Consider the following 24,832-nt stretch of genomic DNA (forward strand, 5'->3'; position numbering starts at 1 on the left):
AACAGTTTCCAGGGGACTAGTGGCGTTGCACATTGCACTTCCGATTAATCTCCGTAAAAGACGGTCCTAGTGGAGTTGCATCTTGGAGCTCCGCGGATCAATTTTTTGACTTTGCTTGGCGCGATCCGATTGGAATCGGAGCCATCCAAACTGCAATCATGGTAAAACTTTATGATTTTAATCGTTTAATAATATATTGACTTAAACCACGATGCATTTGTTTAAAAGAAGGAAGTTTTTTCATTAAGCTACGATTGAGATGGAGCCACCGGGTAGGCCCTTGTTCAGCCCGCCTGATTTCATTTCATTTAGTAGCGTGAACTGTTGCTGTAGCTGTTGATTAGAGACCCATTGTTACACCATGTGAATCTATTGATCGCTTTATAGTAAGCCACTAAGTTTGCTGGCTCCGACTTTTAAAAATCCCCTCGCAAGATAACGAAATGTCGAGGTATTGCCAATTGAATAACCTTAGCTGGCGCAAACGGATTTGATATCAATTGGCACTGCAGGACGTGTTGCTCCTAGAATTACTAGGCTATTCTTTTGTGAATATTATCGTGCCGTAAATTGGCTGGTCGGCCTTGGTTAACTACACAGTCGGAGATGTTGTAGAACATAGTTTACAGCTTTATTTATTTGAAGTCGTTACTGGCGGGATTGTGCTCATTCACTGTGCGTTGTAGCCAGCTACACAACATTCCTCGTTTTTCAACTACGAGATCCTTACCCTAACCCTGCCAATGCATGGGAACTGTATTTCCGTTGAGTTTCTGCATTGTCCCTCTGGAGAGTTTATAAACCATGTCCTTTGGGTGATGCTTATCCAGGAAGGCTTTGCAAAATGGTTCCAGTATCGTCTGTTACCAGCAAACAAGTTTCGGCCTAGGCTAGAGTAACACTGCCGAATTTCGCTATAAAACTAACTTTTGTTACTTTTGTTGCTGGCTAAATCGTATTAGAAGTTTGGCAGTAATGCACTAATTGAAACTGATAACAAATAAATCATTGAGTCAATTCATGAAGCACCCTGAGTTAAATAGAACTTAAAGAAAACTTAATGCAACTTGAAGTGCTTACCTGCAGACTTTGTCACCTGAGACTGATTTCTGTTTAGGTTATAAAATGTAACTGTTCTCTCTGACCCTTTCCCCCTCTTGCAGACGGTGGGTAAAAGCAGCAAGATGCTGCAGCACATCGACTACAGGATGCGCTGTATCCTGCAGGATGGCCGCATCTTCATCGGAACGTTCAAGGCCTTCGACAAGCACATGAACCTCATCCTGTGTGACTGCGACGAGTTCAGAAAGATCAAGTAAGACACTGAGAATTCATATTTTCTGTGAATCCGCTGTTCAAAACTTGTGCAGAACAGCTGATTTTGCAGTTCATTGGTCTTTCAGATATTTCAGCAGTTTGCTTTATCCGTACCCAAATGGGTATTTGATTTGGGGCTTCTTGTCCTGTGTCCACTAGGTGAGTGTAGAAGTAATTTCTTGATTGTGCGAGGTACAAATGGCTGTGTCGCTCGCCTTGCCCTCACAGGCCCAAGAACTCCAAACAGCCTGAACGCGAGGAGAAGCGGGTGCTGGGGCTGGTGCTCCTCAGGGGGGAGAACCTGGTTTCCATGACAGTGGAGGGACCCCCACCCAAAGATGTGAGTTTGCTCAATTCCTTTGTCTCACACTGCAGTGTTGTCTACTATCAAACGCTACTATCAAACCTCCTTAAAATGTACTGTAAAGTGTATTAATCAGAGCATGTTAAAACCTATTGCATGCGATAAAGAACGGCTTTATACATGAATAAAATTGCATAATACAATTGAAATGGTTCAGAATGCCATGCAGTAGTAAAGCATTTGTAACCGAGTGCCATGCTGAATTTGATGTATTCATATGGCGTCCATATTGAAAAGCCATGACCTTCATAAAGAGCGCCATTTTTGAATGTTGCCCCTAAATGTGACTGTCCTTCTTCCAGACTGGCATTGCCCGTGTGCCCCTGGCTGGTGTGGCAGGAGGGCCAGGTGTCGGGCGGGCAGCTGGCCGGGGGGTCCCTGCCGGGGCCCCGATGCCCCAGGCCCCAGCCGGACTGGCCGGGCCTGTCCGTGGAGTGGGAGGCCCATCCCAGCAGGTAGGCCAAACGGCTCATGGTTTATACTCTATCGGAAGAGCCATCACAGAAACCCAGGCTCTTCAGGAAGTGTAGTGCGTGTTCATCCAAGCGCAGTGGGTGTAAATTCTTTGCATTGGTAATGAGAAGGACCTGATGTCCTTCAGAAAGTTGGGCTGTTTTAATGTGCAGCTAGGGGAGTGCACACTTAAAATCTTAATGTTAAAGGACTATAACGTGGAATCTCGTGGAGGTACATTTTCATTAATTCCAACTGGGTATTGAGCCAGTTGCTTTTACCTGATTGAATTTGGACGGTGACTAGAATGCTAATGTTATGGAGATGCGTCCAGATTTAATACGATGGTGGCTCTGATTTGTGCATCATTTATTCAACTTTGAATCCAGCCTTGCTGGTGGTGTTCTCGGGCCAAATGGGGCTTCCTCTGCATGCTCTTGCAGCGCTAACTTGTCTTCTCCCCACCCCCCAGGTGATGACCCCACAAGGAAGGGGAACAGTAGCGGCTGCTGCAGCAGGTGCCAGCATCGCCGGCGCTCCCACGCAGTACCCCCCAGGAAGAGGGGGACCCCCTCCCCCGATGGGTCGCGGAGCACCTCCTCCAGGTACGCTCGGTTTACGGCCTGGGGGAACGCCTGGCTCTCGGCGAGTTGATCCAAGTGGCAGTGTTGGTTCTGTAGCCATGATGAACTCCAATTCAATCTTAGCATGATGCTGAAACTTTTGGAGCAGGATTACTCTGAGCTCTGAACTGCGTGCCAAATGGGATCGGGTGACTGGATTCACTCGGAAGCCACAGGCTGTGTTGAGGTGCGGTTTTGGTTTTGTGTTGAGCTGTTTGTCTTGCGCACCTCTCCTAGGCATGATGGGCCCCCCTCCAGGCATGCGCCCTCCCATGGGCCCCCCGATGGGAATGCCTCCTGGCCGCGGAGCCCCAATGGGCATGCCCCCTCCAGGAATGAGGCCCCCTCCCCCTGGAATGAGAGGTAAGTTTTGTATGCTGAGATGCCCACATTTGTCCATTTATGAATTTCCAAAGATGATTTAAATTCAGCTCTTGCAAATGGGTGAGTCCCTATTATCCGTTGATAAGTAAATGAATGAATTGAAAGGTTATGGGATTTTGAATTGCACTTCAGCGGTACTTTTAAATTGTGAACAAGAATGCTGGTGCATCTTGGAATTTCTTTTGAATTAATGGAAGAAAGGTTCAGGAAAATTGCCAGTATTCACTGCAGTGTAACTTGGGGCTTAATTCCAGACTGTTACCATACAAAAACCATCTAACACTGCTGCTGGGGATTTGGATTTGGCGTTTATCTCAGGATAGTTTCATTTAACTTAATTTACCTTTTCTGCATTTTTAGCTTACTCTGCTATTCAGAGTGTCAAGTATTTTACATAACTCCTTTTACACTCAATCCATTTATACAGCTAAATGTTTACTGAAGCAATTCAGATCAAGTAACTTAGTACTCAAGGGTGCAAAAGTAGTGCCATCTGAGAATTGTACTTGTACTTCAGTGGAAAGCCCAGTTCCTTAAGTGTTATACAACTTCCATTGATAACATTGGGTTGATTGCTGTGTCTAAGGTTTAAATGTTTGGGAGTAGGGATGTGATGATAAATGGGTACGTGGTAAGATGTGATGAACCGTGTCAGTGCTGTACTTAACGCGTTTACCACTTGTAACATTTTATTTTTGTTCTTGTTCAGGGCCCCCTCCCCCAGGGATGCGCCCTCCCAGACCGTAGGCCTCCCGTCTGGATCGAAGCTTGACGTCCTGAACCTTCTACCCCTCAGGGGCAATTCTCAGTTCAAGTTGTTGTATAGATTCATTTTTTGTATGTTTTGTTTTCCTTTTTTAATAAATGATTTGTCTCTGACAGTTTATTTTAAAATGACTCCTTTTCCTTTTATTTTTTATTACTTGCACAGTTGAAACAGTGTTAGTGTTGCATTCCCATTTAAGTTATTTTGATAGGTCAGCTGTACTGCTGTAACTAATTTAAGTTGTTTGCGGGGCACTAAGAGTAATGTCCCTCATTTTGAAAATTATCAAATGATTAACCTTTGACAACTTGAACATTGTTAATTTTGGTTTTTTGGGTGCCCATGGATGCGTCCTCAGCCATAGGCTGTCTGATGCTTGACTAACCTTCTACCCATCAGGGCAATCTCGTAATGCGTATTTTTTTTGGATGTTTTGCTTTTAACTAATGATTTGGTACTTGCAGTTTACTTAAAGAGTGATTATCATGTATTATTCAAAAGGAAAATGTAGTGGGCATTCTTTAGTTTTATTGATAGTCTCTGTACTGCGTACCAATTTTAATTGTTATCAGAAATGCACAGTCCTTTAATTATCAAATTTACCGTTTTTGCAAGTGCGTCATTTACCTTTCGTTTTTTGTGGAAAAAGAATCGTATCAATTTGTTGTCATTTGTATAGCACATTTACAACAACCACAGTTGACAAGTGCTGAACAGACTTAAAATACCAAGAAACAAATATGAAAGTAAATAAGAATAAAAGGAAACTAATAGTAATGAAAGAATTGCGGCACAATAGAAGATAAAATCAAGGTGACAAGCTCAACTTGAATTGAATGCCGACGAGAAGAGGTGGGTCTTCAGCAGTGACTTAAGAGGAGAATTTTCACCCCTTCCTTTATTCCTGTTAAAGGTGTTTGGTCTGAAGTAGTAATGGGTTGCAGTTGTATAATTTTGACCTTGCTGAAAGTTTTAGTATTTTTATTTTTTGACATGCAAGTGTCTTGGATGGCAGACACTATGGTGACAATATTTTCAAATTATATTTAATCTTCCTTGTGTGGGTTTCATTATAGTAAATGCATGGTTCTTAAGATTAAGACCAGAGATTAATGTCCCCTAATGAGGCTAAAATTAATATCTGGGTTACCAGGCAGTAACACATTTTTAGGATTAATTATTTGATGGTGAATGGGGAAAACCTGCCTCAACAAATGTGTATGCTTTGGAATCCAAAGGTGTTTGATTGTGGTGTTGGTCATTGGCCTCAATATTGAAGACTGAACATCATCTGAGACCACAATCTCCTTATGAACCTCCAAAAATTGTATTTTACAAAAACTGGTTCTGGTTAACCTCTGGGGAAATGAATTCAAGTGTTGCTGCATCAAAGCCAGACAAGGCTGTGTCTTCTCAACAAACTATAATGTACAACCAGTGTTATTCTGAGACAAACAATATTGCTATTGGTAGTTTTATTTGGTCAGACAGTGGTTTACTTATGCAGAAACCTTAAAATGAGCAATTTTGACTGATCCATAATTATAAATAAAGTTGATCTAAATCATACATATATACATTGACTCCTATACCAGCCCTTATGTTTGGCCACGCACTGTAACTACTGAGGTATGCTGACACAGCAGGCACAAAATAACATAATATATCACACATAATAATAATCACAATTTTTGATGCGTCTGAGTAATACTTCTCCAATTTTCAAAAGGGCCAAGATTTTATGTGGAGGGCTGTTGTCTCAGGCGCCGCCAGGTGAATAGCCTCGATGTAAAGTAAAAGTACTAAAGTTTCTTTAATGGACTGATTCGTTTATACTTACTATGCGTAATTCACTTTACCACCTACTTTATAATTTGTGCAAGGATACTGAAAAGGGTGGACACGCACGTACATTCATTTGGTAGGCCGTTAACCATAGGCACTGTTTCGATGTGAGCAACAGACAGACACTGTGAATGAATTAAAGTATATTACAGAAGATATTTCTGGATTAGTTCTTACTGTCAGAACAATGTGTAACATATGCGGAAGTAATTTGAATTCATACAAGGAACCTTTCTTTGTCGCAGATGCTAATACATTTATTAGAAAGATTCATAGAAGCAGAGACCCAGGTGCGACAGAACAGGCGTTTATTGACACCCGGCAAAACTATGGACACAGGTTGTCTAAATAAAATGTTCTCATTAGTACATTTGTGTTCTTTTATCTTGTATTTTGTTATTTCCTCATTACTTACTAGTTTGGCTGAAAAAACATTTTCAATGTTTACCCTGTCTCTGACTTGTGTATTAATTGGCAGTCTACCTTGTTTTCAAGGCGACTGTATAATTACACGCCAGTGGCTTTCACTATATCTTAATTAACATATGGTTAGTGATAATAACATGTTTCAATATCCTAAGTACCCTGTGCCGCAGAATCATTTTTTTAATTGTAACTCGGACTAGGAACTTCAGAACTCAAACTCGTGCGCCCATGCCGGTGAACAAAAATGTAGCTTACTTCCTGTGAACCCCAAACACGTGTGCTACGCTCAGGTCTTCAGCTGCTGTGTCTACGACGCTGGTGTTTCATCGCTAGCTACTGTAGCTACATTCTGATACAATTCAATAAGCTATCGTTGTATTATGGAAGAAAAGTAGCAGTAGGGAGGCATACTTTTCTGTAAACGTAAAATAGCTTTCTTGCATCGCAAAGCTGTATCCAAAAAGTAACTTTAATTAGACTAGTTAGCAAATTATCGAGCCAGCTAGTCTAATTTATTTTGTTAAGGGAAAGGAGCTGATTTTGTCAGCGCCACAATGTTCGCTGATTTGGATTTAATCGGAACAATCCAAGACGACGACGATGTACCAGAGGAGCCCGATTCGGAGTCTGAAGGCGAAGGCGTAAGTCATAGCGAGCTAGAATGAAATGGCTGGCGCTGTTGTAAGAAGCTAATCACCCGAATGTAGCAGAAGTCACGTCTCTAGCAATTTTACTTGCTATTTTAACATGCGCTTGCATGCTAGGCCAGTGGCAGTTTTGCCATCTATCCAGTTAATTGGTGACCTAATTTGGGGTTGACGGACAGAACTGTGTTGACAGTTGATTCTAAAGCTAGCTGTTAGATTAGGTAAGGGAATGGTACATGCTGTAGTATTTTATTGAGTGTATGATTAACAGTTAAAACAACACGGCTATCTAGATGTGCATAGTATATTTACCAAGTCTGCTAACGTTGTCCGCATTCTACTGTTCTCTGAAACTAAAAGTTCCTAACATGTACTTATACATGTCCGTGTGTCAAAAGTTAGTGTAATACTTGTTTGCTAGCTAGCAAGTCCAGAGAGAGAGAACGTGCATAATGTTTTTGGAGTGGAACCGTAGCTCTATATTGGAGGGGTTCTACCACCATTCTATATGTAGTTCAGTAAGACTTGGGCTGTGTGTTAACTCTCTTGACGATTATCTGCTTAATAATTGTAACTGGTTGATTGTTTGAAGAGATGAAGAGATTAATCTTTTGAGTTTTCTGACTTTTGATGCACAGGAGAAGCCCATTGTTCTGGGACGGAAGCGCAAAGCCAGGCAGGGAGGCAGCGGGGACTTCAGTGCGGATTTCAATTTTGGGGAGCGGGACGGGCTGTACAGCGAGGACTGGGCCATGGCTGACGTGATGGCCCAGCTGAAGAAGAGGGTGAGTGTCCCAATACGCCCCGTGGGTGTTTTGAGTTGGGCCTATGGAGTCAAACAAGCAACCCAGTTCTTGACACGGTTCACATCTCTCCATGAACGTGGAACATGCAATGTGTGCACTTTATTTAAGGTTGAGTAGGTTACACAAAAGTTGCACATTGCAATGCAGATTTTCAGTTTTCACAAGATAATAAATATACATATTGTATGTTGTCAGGATGGTGTTCCACTGTTTTTCAACCGCTGAAGAAGAGTTTTAAAGAAACATTTAGCCACAGGATGTTGTGCGGTTAGCACCAGTGGTGATGACTGGACCGCTGACTCTCTCTGTTGTTTTCCAGAAAGCCCCCACCACACTGGACGAGAAGATTGAGAAAGTGCGGAAGAAGCGCAGGACAGAGGTGAGGTCGTTGGACCCCTTTTCAGCATCCCCTAAAAGGATAGTTTTAAAAAATATTAATCTGTCATACATATTTTCAGTTGGCCCAGATGGGTGTTGTGTGTGATAAAGGACATTTTGGGTACAGAGTTTCTTATAACCTGTCGGCTTTTCAACGGCTAATGTAGGATCATCAAAGAATTTGTGGTTTAAAACAAAATGCACTTCAAAAGAATATATCCAGCACGGCTTGTACAGCAGTGACATTATATTTCAAGTCCCTGTGCATATGGGCACTTATACATTGGTTTCTAACATGTTATAAACATAATCTGCCGAATGTAAACCAGACTTCTTATAAATTGAAATGGAAGCTAGGGCTATGTCTATGAAAAGCAAGTTTCTGTTACGTTGCTGACTGTTATTTATTCATGACTGAATTTTATTATTTGTTGTTGCTTTGTGGCACTTCTCTCATGTATACCACTTGAGATGCTGGAAGTCATGCTATTTTTTTTTTGAGCAAGCTGCATGTGTCAAAAGAAGTAGTTATAAACAGAGATTAGATTAGATGTAATGATTAAAAACATCAGATTATACACACACACACAACCTGTGGCAAGAAAACACACTTGAAGTGTATTTTCTTGCCAGTGTGAAGCTGGAAGGTTGTGAGGAACGTCTGTAAGTAACTAAAATATCTTTCAATGCACACAAAATTACCTGGGCCAGTTATAAATGTATCTTAACTGTTCTGCTAGTCAGTGATAGAGATCTAACCTGATGCGTGTTCACAACATGTGCAGGATAAAGCACTGAAAGGGAGCAATGTGGTGGAAGACTCTCTAACCGATGGGAAGGTTGGAAAGGAGGAAGAAGAGAAATGTGAAGAAGAAGAAGATGATGATGATGAAGGTGCAGAGGAGGAAGCTGCGGAAGAGGCAGAAGCCAACAGTGAGGCATCAGAAGGGGACAGTGAGGAAGAGGAGGATGGATTTTCCTCAGCTGAAGAAGAGATTCTCACCAAAGCAGGTATACAGAGTGGTGCAAATCTAAAAATTGCTGCATGAATTTTAAATTCCATGCAGCTTTTTCTTTTAGGCATTTAGCAGTTCCCTCTATCCAGAGCGACGTACACAGCTTGCATCCTTTTAGACTCTTGTTGTTAATTACCTTGCTCAAGGGTACGACCACAGTTCCCCACCTGGGAATTGTCCGTACGACCTCAGTTGCCCATTTCCATACAGCATAGCGTCTTTATGTTCTATAGAAAAATTAGCTTGATTATCCATCCTAGTTTGCAGTTGGTCATTTGAGGGAGGTGAGAGGTGTGTGTAGGCCTAGATTTCATCTTCTCGTTGTCACTGTCTTTCCACAGATACAGTCAGAGAGAAGGATCGCCGGAGAAAGAAGAAAAATGGAGATGAGGTGAGCAGGAGCAGAACCTGGTACCTTTGTGCATGTTGCATGTGGCGTTGCATAGGTCTGGTGTTCTGTAAACATCTTTAGATCTGTTGAATTAATTAACTCACCACAAACCGAGGACTGGAAATGTGAAATGCATTCGTGAAATTTTTAACTCGCTTGTTTCCCTCCCACCCGCAGCCACCTGAAGCCTTTTATGAAGATGCATCCAACTACGATGAGAGCCTAACGTTTCAGGACATGAACCTGTCCAGGCCCCTGCTGAAGGTGGGTGACGGGTGTGCTCTGGGGCATTTAGGGCCTTCCTAAAGCCTTTATGGGGCTACGGTGTGGTGTCCTTTGGGACATTTAGAGCCATGCAAGCACAGTTTGGCATTGCAAGTTTTGAGAAAATAAAAAGCGTGTGTTAATGAACAGGTCACCTGGCGAAGCTTTCACGTGTTCACTCTTCCCTCGCTTTTCCCAGGCCATTACAACCATGGGCTTCAAGCAGCCCACCCCCATCCAGAAGGCCTGCGTCCCCGTGGGGCTGCTGGGGAAGGACATCTGTGCCTGCGCTGCCACTGGCACAGGTGAGTACCTTCAGCACTGGTGTGTGGGGTTAGCACAGGTGAGTACAGTCTGCACTGGTGTGTGGGGTTAGCACAGGTGAGTATAGTCGGCACTGGTGTGGGTTGCGGCGATTAGTCGCACAGGTGTGTGGGTACCAGGTGTAAGGCTGCTGTGTGGTAGCACAGGTGGATAGTGCACAGGTGTGTGGGGTTACCAAAGGTCAGTGTGGTAAACACAGGTGTGTGGGGTTAGCACAGGTCAGTGTGGTAAACACGGGTGTACAAGGGCAGCAAAGGTGAATGAGTTTAAAACAGGTGAATTAAGTCAGTGGTGAGGTGAACCAAATGGAAGCCATTCTAAGTTTAGTTAGAGAAGTCACCATTGAGCTTGAAATCCTGGTTGTATGTCTCATAAGATGTCTCATAGGACTTTTCCTGCACTGCAGTCATGCTTTCCCACTCTTTCCATCTCCAGGAAAGACTGCCGCCTTCATGCTCCCTGTTCTGGAACGGCTCATCTACAAGCCGCGGCAGGCCCAGGTGACCCGCGTCCTGGTTCTGGTACCGACCCGTGAGCTGGGTATCCAGGTGCATGCGGTGGCTCGCCAGCTGGCCCAGTTCACCAGCATCACCACCTGCCTGGCTGTGGGTGAGCATTCTGGGCCCTGGAAAACCCCCTCTTATGGCAGTGCTAATCTGTACTCTGGAGCTTTACTATCAAGTCCATCAAATGCCATTTATTTATGCAATGACTATGTACATAGAATTTGGAATGTTGAATTACCTCAATTGGGAATGTCCAATTTGTGAATTAAGTACAGGTGTGCTCATATACACCCCTGTTGCTGGCTTGGGAGAGTGAAGACAGCTTGTGGTTCTTCTCCTAAACACACGGTGCCAGCCAGCTCCTTGTTTTCACACCGCAGCCGCAATCCACAAACAAGCAGAGCGGGGGTAGAGGAGACCCAATCGTACGTGCGTGTAGAGAGTAAACCATGGAGGGTCAACAGGGGTCGCTTGAGCAAACTGAACACATATGGGAGGCAAAGCCAATTGTGCAACGCCCCTGCAGGGCAGCCGGCCACAGTCGGCACTGGCCTGGGTCAGACTGGATCCTAGACCACGGTGCTTATGCATGCGGCGCTTTTACCCAATGAGCCACCCAGCAGCCCCCACATCTGAATTTAAAAGCGTTTTTTCAGCCTGACCTAGTCGAAGGTCAAGAAGAGATATGGCCCTTTGTACTCCTCTTGACAGCGGTGATGGATGCGTGAGCTCTTAGGCTGTTTCACATTGATTGATGGATGGGGGAAAAATGGCTTCAGCTTCCTGCTCCTGTTTCAGGTGGTTTGGACCTGAAGACCCAGGAGGCGGCCTTGCGCGCGGGGCCCGACGTCCTCATCGCCACGCCCGGCCGGCTCATTGACCACCTGCACAACACGCCCTCCTTCGAGCTCAGCCAGGTGGAGATCCTCATTCTGGACGAGGCCGATCGGTACGTGTGAAGGAGAGGGCGGGCCTTGGCACATGTGGGAGCGTCTTTTTTAAATTGTACATTTTTGATTGGGCCTGGGGTTGTGCTACCCTGCATGAGATACCTCCGGGCTCTTGAAGGAGCTGTATCAGTGTGGATCGTTTGAGTGGTGAACTGGCTAGGAAAGGGAGCAGGGCTTGAAAATACTCAAACTTCCTTGATTTTAGGAAAACACCATGAAGGACTTTAAAGCTCTTGAAGATAATACAGTTCTGAAAGTAGTGCTTTATCGTGATTGAATTTTGTTGTTGTTGTTGCTCGTCATCTTGAAAAGCTTCACGACTGTCTTTTATGGAAATTGTGCCCTTGCTTTAGAATTCAGATTTTTACTCAAAAGTTGTGGTTTGTATTGGTGCTGGAAGAGCTGATTTTGGGACAGGAGGGATGTTTTCAGGGATGTTGTGGTTGTTTTTATGCAGCTTTACTCACGTCTATTACATGTGCCATATAACCTACTGGTTGAGTGAATGTAATCAGCCGTGTTTGATGTGTTAACAGGATGCTGGATGAGTGAATGTAACTGGTTGTGTGTGATGTGTTGACAGGATGCTGGATGAGTACTTTGAGGAGCAGATGAAGGAGATCATTCGGCTGTGTGCTTACCAGCGTCAGACCATGCTGTTTTCCGCCACCATGAGCGAGGAGGTGCGTACTGTCCTGTATCCAACATGCATGTGCACACACACACACGCACGCACACACACGCGCACACACACACACACACAGTCCCGTGTCCTATCACTGGCAGACACAAAGACACTTTGCATTTACAGAAGAGCAGTTTACTGACAATGCATCAAAAATGTGTGAAGATACTGCAACAGATAACCAGATTGTTGCCAGTTTATTTCAATATGTTACACATATATTATTGGTTATGACTTGGGCTCTCTCTCTCTCTCTCTCCTGTCCTCACCTCCTATTAATTCAGTAATGCTCTGTTGTCGTGGCTGCGTATAAATAATACTGAAAAGGGCAAAAGTACAGACGGCCTGCAAGTTAAATGATAAGCGCTATTAAGAACAGTAACTACCGAGGACCCTAATAACAGAGCGGGCGCCCCACTCCCCTCTCTCTGTCAGGTGAAAGACCTGGCCTCCGTCTCCCTGAAGCAGCCCGTGCGGATCTTCGTGAACAGCAACACGGACGTGGCGCCCTACCTCAGGCAGGAGTTCGTGCGGATCCGCCCCGCCCGGGAGGGCGACCGCGAGGCCATCGTCGCCGGTGAGCCCGTGTGACCGTGTGTGACCGTGTGTGAGGCTGTGTGTTATCGTGTGTTATCGTGTGTGACCGTGTGTGACCGTGTGTGAGGCCGTGTGTTACCGTGTGTGCACGCGCACGTGTGTTTGACTGTGTATTTGACCATGTGTGTGTGTATCTCAGCCCTGTTGACCAGGACCTTCCAGGACCACGTGATGCTGTTCACCCAGACTAAGAAGCAGGCCCACCGCATGCACATCCTCCTGGGGCTGATGGGACTGAAGGTGGGGGAGCTGCACGGGAACCTGTCGCAGACGCAGAGGCTGGAGAGCCTCAGGTAAACCCCACTGCACTGCCCCCTTTTCACCCGCTTGTTGTGTTTACGCGGCCAGTGTTGCCCAGCGCGTGTCCATGGCAACACCCCTTAGCTTAGCGACTGGATCGAAGGGCCTCAGGACATCGTTCTTTTATTAAATCTTTGTCCCAATCTTTCTCTTCATCAGGCGTTTCAAGGACGAACAGATCGACATCCTGGTGGCTACAGACGTGGCAGCCAGAGGCCTGGACATCGACGGGGTCAAGACGGTGAGCGTTGACCATCTGCATTCGCTGTGTCCAGTGCCGACACAGAACCACACCCGCCATTTTATTTCCATAGCAGATCTGGCACCAAGTCAGAAAACGTCCGTGTCCAGAGAGATGATTCTTTGACAAACGTAGCGCTTCATTCGAACAACCGTCAGGGAACTTCATCAAACACAGACAATTACAGCTGTTATATACCTCTCCCGAGGGAAAAGATTACTAGCAGTGGAAAATAACTGACCTTCACAAGAGGAGAAACATTGCAAGAAAAAAACAGACCGCTCTTTTTCTTGCAAAAACACCCCTCGAGCACATGAAAGCTTGTGTGTTCTATTCGGTTATTGTTTTTGCAGCAGGCCAAGAGGATCTCGACATATTAAGATTATATTTTATAATGTATATCAGGAATTTAGCCTTTATTAATTGTGTATGTGTATTTTTAAGCCACTACAGTAAGAACAGTCTTCAAACTCAGTTTCCTGTTCCTCACTGTAATGCCGGGTTTTTGTGCTTTTTTTTTCCCCCCTCGGATCTTGAGCAGGTGATAAACTTCACCATGCCGAACACGGTGAAGCACTACGTGCACCGGGTGGGCCGCACGGCTCGCGCCGGCAAGGTGGGGCGCTCGGTGTCGCTGGTGGGCGAGACGGAGAGGAAGATGCTGAAGGACATCGTCAGAAAGGCCAAGACCCCCGTCAAGGCGCGCATGCTGCCGCAGGGTAGGGTCCGACCGTCACAGCGATACCCACAACACTCCTGATCAGTCACAAACACGAGTGCAGCAGCAAGCAGCGCATGCGGGGTCTTCCTGGGCCTGTGGCTGAAGTCCTGATGTGGAGATCAATGTGATTATGTCCTATTATGCAAAATCATTGGGGAATTAGCATTTGTGTGAAAAGCCATGCCCTAATGTTCATTGGCTCTTCATTTTATCGTAAATTGTTTCATGAGACTAGTCAAGGTAATTTATTAAAATGTTCATGAAGCAGGCTATCAAGTAAGATTTTAACTTTTTTTCTCACACAAAATAGCAGACATTATGGGTTTTTATCACTGTCTTCAGGATCTATAAGTACATAACAGATAATGCCAGACAAACTCACCTTAACCACCGCCAATGTGTAGCACCCACCTTGGGAGAGCGGCAGCCATTTTGTGACAGAACACTCATCACTGAATTACTGAGGTGGAGAGGGATGGAATTATTATTCTGGTAATACTTGGAGATGATTAGCAACACACAGGCTTTGTGTAAAGTAAACCTATGGCTCTTTTCAATATAACCCAACCTCCCTTAACCTTGCCTGTTTTAATATAAGGAGAGTGGACAGGTCTGCCCTCCATTTGTATTTTTTTTGACATTATTCAAACAGGGAGAAAGCAGAGAGGGTAAAGGTTAGAGAAGGGATCACAGCTAAGAAGGTGCCACGGTGGAGGATTGATCAGAAAATCTTGCGGGGGGGCTTGTGCATTGTTTGAGATTCAGCTGCCCTACAGACTGTGCCAAACCTATTTCCCATCCTCAACTTAAGTAACCTAAACACAAAAACTAATCTGAGGCTTACTAAAACTCGAGAAAATTGCCCCCCCCCCCATAAAAAAAGTCTTCCATATACTTACTATCTATGCCAGTCTGTCCCAAACTCTCAAAAAGAAAAAAACAAAGACCTACCAGGAACTTAGGTCACAGTTTGTCTCAAAGGTTAAAAACCAGCTGCTTCTTCAGCAGAAGCACAGTTTATGTATAGTCACAGGCAGGTGGAGGCAGTCAGCCTTCATTTGTTCCTGGAAGCAGGACTCCAGTCATCAGGAAGTGAGAAGTCCGAGATGCTCAGTATCACCAGCAGAGGGCAGCGGAGTCACCACCATGTGACCAAAGCATAAAGGGCTGCCATGGTGCCTTAAATTATTCAATGTGTTTTAAGGAAGGAGGAAAGATTAATGTGCATTTGGCCTATTGGAATAATTTTCAAATGGCTGAAAATGGATATGAAAGATTTATCGTGTCTGCCGTTAATCACCAGTGGTTTGAAGACAGTTTGAGAGGACATTAAACTCGATACTGCTCTTAGCTGTAGATATTTTGCCTCACAGAAAAATGTCTGACACTGTCAAATAGTGTAACGACCTCAAACTTCCTAACCGCTTTGACGTAAACTGGGTCCTCTGTATGATAAATTAATGTTTCTGCATGGAAGCCTTTTCCTCTGGCCTTTCCTCAAAAAGAAAAGAACAACAGTAAATGATCTCTGACAACAGGGCTGCCCAACCCTGTTTCTGGAGATCTACCGTCCTGTAGGTTTTCATTTATTCATACCCTAATTGGGCACACCTGATTCTAATAACTGTCTGCAGCTGTTGAATGAGGTGTGCTTTATTAGGTCGGATAGAGAACTTACAGTGCAGCAGATCTGTAGGGGCAGGGTTGGGCAGCCCTGTTCTATAGAGTCTCCCCCTCCCTGTCAGCCTCCGCGGTGCTGCTCCGCGCTAACGGCTCCCCGCTCCCTCCCAGAGGTGATCCTGAAGTTCCGGGACCGGATCGAGAGGCTGGAGAAGGACGTCTACGCCGTGATGCGCCTGGAGAGGGAGGAGAGAGAGATGGCGCACTCCGAAGCCCAGGTCAGCCATCAGCGTGACGTGCAGGGGCACACCACAAGGGGGCGATAAATAGCCACAAACAGCCCTAACCCTTATCAGCAGGCCGGCTGTGGAATGGCTGGTGCCTGGTGTAGAAATGATCCAGGATTCAGCGAGAACCGTGTGAAATTCCCTGGCCCTTCATGATGCTGATCCTTTGTGTGCGTCGCAGATCAGCTCCGCGGAGAAACGCCTGCAGCAGAGCAGCGAAGAGCAGGAGATGAAGAGGACCTGGTTCCAGACCCACGAGGAACGCAAGAAGGACCGCAGTGAGTGCCATTCACATTACCACGGAAAAACTGAGCAACAGCTTCCAACAAAGCAATCCATAAAACATGCCTCACCTAAGGGCACAAAAGCAATGCTCCAGCTGGGATGTGGACCTGCAACCTCTGAGCTACAGCCAGTACCCTGCTTTGCCACCGAGTGTAGCAATGCATGAACACAATGCCCTGTATAGTTATCGGCTTTGCTGCACATTTCAGGCCCTGCGTCATACCCTAGCCTTTTTCCTGTTTTCAGTTAATAAGAGTACAAATATGAAAACATGGCCTAGTTCAGTGGTTCTGCCAACCATTCTGCCCCCAAAGCCCCCCCCCCCCCCCACAGGAGGCATGACCTGTCTGCCTGTCATCGCAACTCCCGTCTGTACAAACCAAATTCAGTTAGTCAAGCTTATTCTATTTAACCCCATAAAAGCATAAAAGTGATTTAAAAATTGGTCATGAAAATTTCATAGCATGTGAGTGTCACATCTACAGAAATTAAAAGGTTATTATTCTTTATATACTATTAATTGCTTGCTTTGTGTTCTTTATTTAGCTGAATAATTACTCATGTCTTGATGTTCTGTGATTGAAGCTTTCAGTAATTTCCTATCATCTGAAGGCCCCCCCTGGCAGCTCCCTGAGGCCCCCTTTTGGGGCCCCGGGCCCCCTGTTGAGAACCACTGATCTGATCAACCTTTCGCTGCTTCCCAGTGCTAAAGCAATGCAAACGAGGGCACATCTGAGTCTTATGCTCTGAATCCATCTGTTCTGAAATGCATTGGTCGTGCAGCAATAAGTATTTCCCCAAAAGTATATATTCGCAAAAAGGAATGAAGAGGCAAGAGGTCATTTTTATTAACCTTGCTCTGCGCAGACAAGGAAATGGCATCTCCGTAACGTGTATTTTTATGACATCACATATTGTTGCGCTTGTGGAAACACGAATGTGACTGTGGAGTATTTAGCATGTGCACAACACTGAGGGAAATAAATTCTGGGGGGAGAATGTGCATTCCAGGTGGCTAAAAAAAGATTCCATTACTGCCCCAAGATGGTTGACAAGAGGCCATCTTCAGTCTCTTCAGACACGGATAAATAAAATTTGTACTGGTGAAAAATTTACACAGCATCAACTCTTTTAGATATTATTTTTCACATATTTATTTATGAACTAATTTTAAGCAGTTAATTACCACTCCCCCCCAAAACACAAAACAACACATAATTTTACTGAAGAGCATATCTAATTTATGCAAAATTATAAAGCCATGACCCTTTGTGCTCTGTACCGTGTAAAAATATATTTTACGGATACGAGATGCTATGTTTATCTTTGTGTATTTAATTCAGAATAAAGAATTTGATTTTACATGCACGTAGCACTATGCAACCATGTAATGTTCCTTCCTCTCTCTGCTCCAGTGGCGAAAGCTCTCCAGGACTTTGATTTGGCTCTGAGGGGGAAGAAGAAAAGGGCGAAGTTTCTGAAGGATGGGAAGAAGAAAGAACTATCGGTAGGAGCTTTGATTTTCTGCCGGCTTCTCCACAACACTCGCTTGCCTCCCTGGATCATTTATAAATTTTGCAGAACACTGACCTTTTTTTTTTTTTTTTTTTTTCTTCCATGCTTCAGCTTTTGAATGCTCGACGGCAACAAAAAATGAACTGTGAAAAGTACTTTCAACAGCAGCGATACAGTGTCATTGCTTAACCCAGAACCCTTAAATATGGGATCATTGGTTAAAGGACAAGCTTTGAGAAACTGTTCAATCTGCACAGTATTTTTGCCCGATTAATGGGCTGGAACATTGTTTAAATTTCATGGATTAACCTGCAAGTGCAAGTTTATTACAGGGACACAGAGTGGAGAGCCTTCTTCTCAGACGTGTGCTATTGATGATATTTCTTGCAATTTGAGGCTGTTGCGTAGTTGTTTTGTAATGTCATGCTGCTTTTACCAGAAAGCCAGGCCATTGCCATTGCAGTAACCTCTTCTGAGATTAGGATCTCTTCGATCTGCTTAAATTGCTCTGTTTTTCAGACGGCTGACTTTAATGTGTACTCTATGCCCATATTACGTTAAATTAATTACGTTACGTACAACGATGTTTTTCACTGTTTTTGGCAGGCAGACGATCGGGCACAGTTTGAGATCCTTAAATCTCAGATGTACGCCGAGCGGGTGGCCAAACGAGACCGCAAGCCCAAGCGGGCCCGGGTCATGCCCGAGGACGAGCCCGTGCAGAAAGGTGGGCGCTGGGTTCGAGCTCCGCGCCGCGACGACCAGGCTCTCCTCTAATGCCCTTAGAGCCGAGTCACCTACCTACAAATCTGGCCCCTGAATTCTCTTATTAAAAATGTCTTCTCTGAAATGGGTGTGCGCAACAGGGAATGTAGTGGCACTCCTAATGTGTAGAAGCCATTTCTGGTTTTAGTGGAAGCTTGTTGGTGATTTGCTGAGACTGCTGACCTGTGTCCTGTGACCTGATCAAACGGCTTTGCATGAGGAGTCTTATTCTCCACACTGCCACTGAGAGCGAGATGAGAGCTTAACGGTTGTCATAAAACATGGAGGTGTTGTTGTTTCACCCTGTGGTCGGTTGCTGGGACACGCGAGAGGCTAACGGTGGTGTTTGTGTTCCGAATCGCAGATAAGAAGCAGAAGGGAAGGTCGTCTGGAAAGAAGTCTGTGTTCGACAGGGAGCTGACCAACACCAGCAAGAAAGCCCTGAAGCAGTACCGAGCCGGGTAGGTTTCCGAAAAATCACAGGGAAAACCGGGGGGCAAGATTTACCGCTGGATCGAAGGAGGCTACAGATCATGCTTTCGGGGAGTTTCAAACATCAGGCGATTCTGCGTCCTGCTGTTATTTTTTTTGTACTAGGTCTGTGTGGGTTGCCATGTTTTGACATCGTTCAGATTTTTTAAGCGTGCCTTCCGTCTTGAGGCGTGCACCGTACTGTGAGGACCCTTGCGTTGCTGGCTGAAGCCAAACCAAGAGTTGTCTGAAGCTCAGCGGTGTGAAGCAAAAGGAACTTCAGACCTGAGCTGTTTGCAGGGCTGTGGCTTGAGAAAGAAGCTGAGAACGTTGGATGCAGGTTTTAAAAAAAAAAAAAATTCTGTCCCTCCAGGCCTTCGTTTGAAGACAAGAAGAGGCTGGGGATTCCCACCAACAAGAAGGGAGGCCGTTTCAAGTCCAAAGCCAAGTGAGTTCAGACTCCTCAGTCTGCATTTCCACACGTTACGAGTCTGCGTCTTTGTGAATAGCTGAGCGTTCACAAAGAAGTTTTCCCAAAGAACATTACATACAAAATTCAGGGTCATTTTCTTCACGTGCTAAAGAAGCCTTCGATGTGCATGACTCCGTATGTGCTGTCCGGGGATTTTCACGGCCTTCAGAAACGGTTCTCTCCTTCTGAACTTTTTCACATTTTATCCCGTTACGCCTTATAGTTTCAATGCATTTAAATATTTTTATTACTATTTTTTTGTTTGCATTTTGTGTTATTCCTTCATCAACACTGCTTTTACTTTCTTCTCGTTGGCTCTGCTTCTGTTTCTTAAAGTCTCTTTGCACTCTCGTGCTTGTCCATGTTTGGCATTGCTGCTTTGTTTTACGTGCCGACCAGGTCGCTCGAAAAAGAGATCCGCAATCTCAGGGGGCTAACTTGGTAAAATACAAGTTAAACTACCTGTGGACAGGCATAACTGGCTCTACATTTTTTTACTTTTTTTTTTTACCACCATCATGGATTTCTGTAAGAATCCAGCCCTTTGGCTAGAGCAAGGGTCTCCAACCCTGGCCCTGGAGAGCTGCTGGATTTCATTGTTACTCTACAATTAATTAATCAATCAGAGGAGTTGATGACAGTTAATTCACTTAACCTGGTTGCTTGGGTCTCTGAACTGGGTGCTGATTTTAAGGTGAAAACAAAAACCAGCAGAGCTTGTGGCTGGGCGTTAATAACTGCGTTAACTGCGTATCCCGTTTGTTATATGGAACTATTTAAAGCACACCTGTGTTATATATAAATATAAATAAACAAATGTTTGACCTGCGGCTAATATGGGAATGTCAACTGTGTTTCAGGTTCAGGAGGAAGTAAGAATCTTGGGACGGCAAGGAAGGGGAATATGTCAAAAGCAATGTTTCAGCTGGCTGTCCCAGTGGGACAGGGGTGGGCACCTGTCTGAAAAAGTCTGTTCTGTTTCTGAAATGTTTTGATTAAATTGAAAAGAACAAAATGGTGACTTCTTCAGAGGCCATTTTCTCACACACAGCCACATCTCCCTGAAGAGGGTTTTCCAGTCTTTCCTTTGGACAGTTTGGACAAAGGGTGTTGGAACTACCCAAGCGAAATAAAAAGTTGATCATTTGAGTTGATCCAGTGCAGATTATCCCATACTTTTGGTGTGGGTTAACTGACAGTTTAAAACAAAATAAATCAGTGATGTTGGCAATAACAGCTGCTGTTTGCTTGCTGTCTACTAGGAAACATGCCGGTCTAATGCTCTTGAAAAAGAGTATATTCCATGGGTAGGCTACGGTGACAATATGCCACAACTAGTCGAATCGACAATAACTTCAGTCAAAGGATGCAATCGTTCCCAGCAACGGGAATATCAGGAAAGTAACACTGTTTTCCCATACAGTTCAAATGGAATACAGTAAAGGTAGGGATATGAAGTCTGTACTACCCTCGGAGCGGAAAATTGCTGATGGTAATTTGCTGTATGTTGAGTAAAAGGGGCTGACTGCTGGCGTTTATAGCATTTCTACTTTGTGGCAAAGTTCGTCCGTCCAAGTAGAAATATTATAGATGTGAGTCTTCAGTCCCATTTATAGACTATAAATGACCATCAGCAAGTTCCCGTCCAAGCATAATACAGACAAAGCACGGTCATTCATGGTGTGCGTAAACGGGAAGGAGGCCTTGCGTTTATATTTAGACCTGTATTCCGTTGCAGTGTTCGTCCTTCCAAGTAACTCGAATGTGAAAGCAAACTCGAGCTCCGTTTCATGCATGTTGCGCTTGCCATGTTACTAATAATAATGACCGAGGAGAAACTGACTGAAAAAACCTCCAAAGCAAATTATAAAAACTTTTAGTTAACTGTTCAAATAAAAATGGTCTACAGTTGTTTGTTGTTAGAAGCCAAGCTTGCGTTTACTTCTTTGGTGGTTTATTGTAAGCTAGCTCTGTTCTCTTTCTCCAGCCCGGCAGTTGGAGTTGCTCGCGTAGGGTTGGTCTGTGGCTTGTCACTCCAGTTTCAGGGCGAGCAATCTTAACCTACGAGTAGGCCTATCTTAAGGCTTTCTTGGCAGTATATTCGGCCTCTTTAAAATATGATTATTGTAGTAACATTGCACTTTACTTTTCTGATTAAACAATATGTTACTGAATATTATTGCATGGATGTGGTGGTCTGTTAGAATAAACAATATTAATGTGACTTGCCTCAGGAGTTTTGTGGCTACCATCTTCTCCATTAGGGCTACCAAAAACATAAACGTGCATTAGAAGTAGTCTAGTCCCCTGGAAGGGGCGAGGGGCTTTGTGTTCTAGGCCATTGTTCTAATATTCAATATTGCTCATATCAAGGAAATAAACATTCTATATTGCAATAGATGGTTCCCGGACCTCTGGATGGACTACGGTGTTCAGAGGGCGCTGTATGGGCAGAGGGGCCCGAGGACAGATAACACTTCTTCATTTAATTCATATTGTGCCAACAGTCACTGACATATTCAAGCACCATCTGTCTAAATATAAATTTTACATTCAAAGGAGATTAACATCCCTACAGTACTTTATTAAGCAGAGAGTAGAGAACTGCTGAGTCTACAGTTTGCGTGTGAGTTTTGCTGATTAAAAAAAATATAAACGGGAAAACTAAAGAGGTTCAGCTAATTTGTTTAGGCTACTTTTGGAGGACGACAGTTGTACTTAGCCGAATTTACCGGATCGGCACATCACGTGGCTTGTCTGGTGCATGTAGCCAATGTTGCTCGTCATCACAACGGCCATAATCTGTTAGCGTCAAGTCAACACAGATAAATTGGCGTTAAAATATTATCAGCCATGCAGTTACCACCGCGGAATATCCTGCATGCATAATTGCCACGGGTAGAGCAGATGTAATTTGGGACTATCCAGTTGAACTTGTAGGGAAATATTTACAAGCTGTTACTGGAATATTTACACTCCGCAAACAGTAAATCACAAACGTTTTTTTTTTTTTTTTTGTGATTTCTGCGGGAGAAATTTTTGCTTTCTTCAATATGTAAATTGTGTGAAGTCTGAATCACTAATTGTGGAGCATTAGAGAAGGAAGAAAAATAACGGAGTCCCACTCTCCAATTTCGAGCTAGCCTACCTGGCATCAGTGGTGAAAAGGGAATGCATTAATGAATATTTCAGAATAAGCATTGCTGCAGGGCTAAAGAAACTACATATCCTAAACATCTATTTTGTGTGTTTTGCACAGCACAGTTCTTGCTGCCCTTGCAATGTTGGTGAAAGGCTAATCATTTCGTTTGCGGTATGCGGACTATAGGCCTGCTGTCAGATATGATCAATAAACTACAGTTCAGTGGATGTGATGCTACATACGAGTTCTACACTCAGTGTAAAGGCATACAATACCGGAAGGTTACTGGTTATATCAAACATTTTAAAACAAGTGAAAGAATCTAAAGTGCATAAGTCAACAATATTCACCATTTGTAGCCTAGGCCTAGTGCTGAGAATTAAATAGGCCTACTGTAAAGAAAATTTCCCTAATATACAAATTCACAAAGTACGAGTCAATCCCAAATTTAGGCTAACGTTATCGTTGTAGTAGCCTGTTACTTAACAGAATTATCTGCAGTTCGTTAACTAACATTATTCATTTAATAGATCTTCCGTAGCCTAGGCTACTTGGACGAACAATAGCCTACAATTTTCTATTTCGTTTCCAGACGTCCAATAGCCCCATATCGTTAGGCGTGTGTCACATCATACTGGCTATTAGTGTTATTGCGAGCTCAAGACTCTCATTTCTAGTTAAAGGAAAGCGAAAGTGATACTGAACGACAACGGTGGGCAGGGCAAACCGATAAAAAGAACCCACACGCGGTTATAAACTTAATTCAGAAGAAACGCTGTCCGAGATTAGGGGAATGACTTCCTGTATAATCGGCAGTAGAAGGTTTCACTTTTAATGAGCCGACGTTACTTTACTAGCTGTGCTTTTAAAGCGTTCCTACCAGTAAATTATACGATATAATAAACGGCGTATATACCAGGAATGAAGTGTATAGCAAGGATATATCACAATCTATGGCACGGTATAACCAAATAATTATCACAGCTGGAGACATAACTGTCTATAAAATCTTATTACAGGTACGTTGCAGTTTGTTTCTTGGTTTTCTTATAGGCTGTACTGCACGATATTTGTTTCCGCATGCATCAGGGGCTGCGGAAAGTTGCATGTTTCCGAAATAACACAGGACACGTCGCCATATCCCGATGAGCTAAACGATATATGGGCTTCTGTTGGGTAAATGTTTTCAATGACTCCAATTTTCTTGGGAGTATTATCAACAGTAACTATATTTCAAGCTTTTTCGGTGTTTGTTTCATCATTGCCGTGGTATTTCAGTATGCCAAGTAGCATGGTCAGCTGTCGAGAGCAGTGGATTTCATTGGTTACCGAGCGTGACAGTCTCAAGTGCTAACGTACCGAACTGGTTATTTACCTCGACTGATCTGCTACGGATATATATATATATATATATATATATATATATATATATATATATATATATATATATATATATATATAATATATGTGCTACCAGTTGTTTATGTTGACATTCATTTCAGAGACAATACTTGGGCGGGGAATTATGGTTTACGTCACCTACGTAGCTTCGCTACAGAGAAGAGGCGTTGTTTGTTTTGTCCTGTGTTGTAAATTTCCTCCTGGTAACAGCTGACTTAAGTGATGTAAGCTTCAAGTCTGCTTATGTTTTATGTAACAACCATAGGGATCACCAGTCGGTATTTTTGTTTTCAAACATAAGCTGTGTTCTACTTGGCTCCATTATTTTTCCTGCCACACTGACATGGATTCCACGTCTCAGAAATGGGAAAACAATGCTTTGCGTATAACATTCCACTTTAATGCTGCGTTCCAGACACATCGGGAACTGGGAATTACCCAGTTCCAACTAGCAAAAATAAACTGGAACGCCCTTTCCAAGTCGGGAAATGGGGAAAATGGTTAGTGCTGAGTTCCAGACGAACTCGGAAACTCGTAGCTCCGACTTCGGAGGTCGGCTTTACTAGCTCGATGCGTTCCTGTGGTTCCTTCGTAGTTGACGTATTTAAAAAAATCGTAGATTACCTATTTTTGTAGGCCAACCAGACAGTTTCTTCCGCCATGGGTGAATTTCGAAGCTGTTATACATGCTTTAAAAAGCAAGTTACTGACTAGTAATTTTAACCCACGACCGGATGCCTATGCTAATTAATCTAAATACATTCCATGCAGAAAAGCAACTTAAAACGGTGCTCAAAAGCTTCAAAACAAGTTAGTTATTTTATTGGGATGGCAGTTACGCCTTGGCGGGGGCATGCCCCATACCTATAC

General features: G+C 43.9%; 3 protein-coding genes across 4 annotated transcripts in view; all 3 read left to right on the plus strand.

The window, feature by feature from the left end:
• snrpb (small nuclear ribonucleoprotein polypeptides B and B1) lies at window positions 1-4,035 on the plus strand. The gene is made up of 7 exons (XM_064305548.1): window positions 1-161; window positions 1,164-1,315; window positions 1,546-1,657; window positions 1,984-2,136; window positions 2,607-2,739; window positions 2,995-3,120; window positions 3,851-4,035. The coding sequence occupies exons 1-7, from the start codon at window positions 159-161 to the stop codon at window positions 3,886-3,888; spliced, it is 717 nt and encodes a 238-aa protein (XP_064161618.1). The 5' UTR covers window positions 1-158; the 3' UTR covers window positions 3,889-4,035.
• Window positions 4,036-6,394: 2,359 nt separating this feature from the next.
• ddx27 (DEAD (Asp-Glu-Ala-Asp) box polypeptide 27) lies at window positions 6,395-20,434 on the plus strand. Its single transcript, XM_064306678.1, has 21 exons — window positions 6,395-6,819; window positions 7,464-7,610; window positions 7,951-8,010; window positions 8,795-9,020; window positions 9,367-9,416; window positions 9,594-9,680; window positions 9,880-9,985; window positions 10,440-10,613; window positions 11,309-11,459; window positions 12,044-12,143; window positions 12,581-12,722; window positions 12,882-13,035; window positions 13,202-13,283; window positions 13,825-14,002; window positions 15,796-15,902; window positions 16,093-16,189; window positions 17,612-17,703; window positions 18,318-18,438; window positions 18,841-18,937; window positions 19,321-19,395; window positions 20,280-20,434. Exons 1-21 carry the CDS (start codon window positions 6,733-6,735, stop codon window positions 20,293-20,295), a joined length of 2,349 nt encoding a protein of 782 aa, XP_064162748.1. The 5' UTR covers window positions 6,395-6,732; the 3' UTR covers window positions 20,296-20,434.
• A 2,790-nt stretch (window positions 20,435-23,224) lies between these two features.
• The window catches only part of znfx1 (zinc finger, NFX1-type containing 1), a 29,626-nt gene continuing 28,018 nt past the window's right edge, over window positions 23,225-24,832 (plus strand). The window contains exon 1 of one of the 2 annotated variants that reach the window (XR_010325156.1): window positions 23,225-23,580. The gene's annotated coding sequence lies outside the window, so the exon portion shown is untranslated. The remainder of the gene's footprint in view (window positions 23,581-24,832) is intronic. The other variant, XM_064306677.1, reaches the window with a different exon arrangement.

The sequence above is a fragment of the Anguilla rostrata genome, chromosome 13, assembly GCF_018555375.3.
Source record: "Anguilla rostrata isolate EN2019 chromosome 13, ASM1855537v3, whole genome shotgun sequence".
In the NCBI taxonomy this organism is placed as follows: Eukaryota; Metazoa; Chordata; class Actinopteri; order Anguilliformes; family Anguillidae; genus Anguilla; species Anguilla rostrata.

Excerpts from the sequence above, each read along its gene's own strand:
- snrpb (XM_064305548.1), top strand. Across the intron at positions 1,658-1,983 it reads AGGGACCCCCACCCAAAGAT|ACTGGCATTGCCCGTGTGCC; the intron begins GTGAGTTTGCTC and ends TCCTTCTTCCAG. Across the intron at positions 2,137-2,606 it reads TGGGAGGCCCATCCCAGCAG|GTGATGACCCCACAAGGAAG; the intron begins GTAGGCCAAACG and ends CCCACCCCCCAG.
- ddx27 (XM_064306678.1), top strand. The coding sequence starts at position 6,733 with ATGTTCGCTGATTTGGATTTAATCGGAACAATCCAAGACGACGACGAT. Across the intron at positions 6,820-7,463 it reads CGGAGTCTGAAGGCGAAGGC|GAGAAGCCCATTGTTCTGGG; the intron begins GTAAGTCATAGC and ends TTTGATGCACAG. Across the intron at positions 12,723-12,881 it reads CCGCGAGGCCATCGTCGCCG|CCCTGTTGACCAGGACCTTC; the intron begins GTGAGCCCGTGT and ends TGTGTATCTCAG.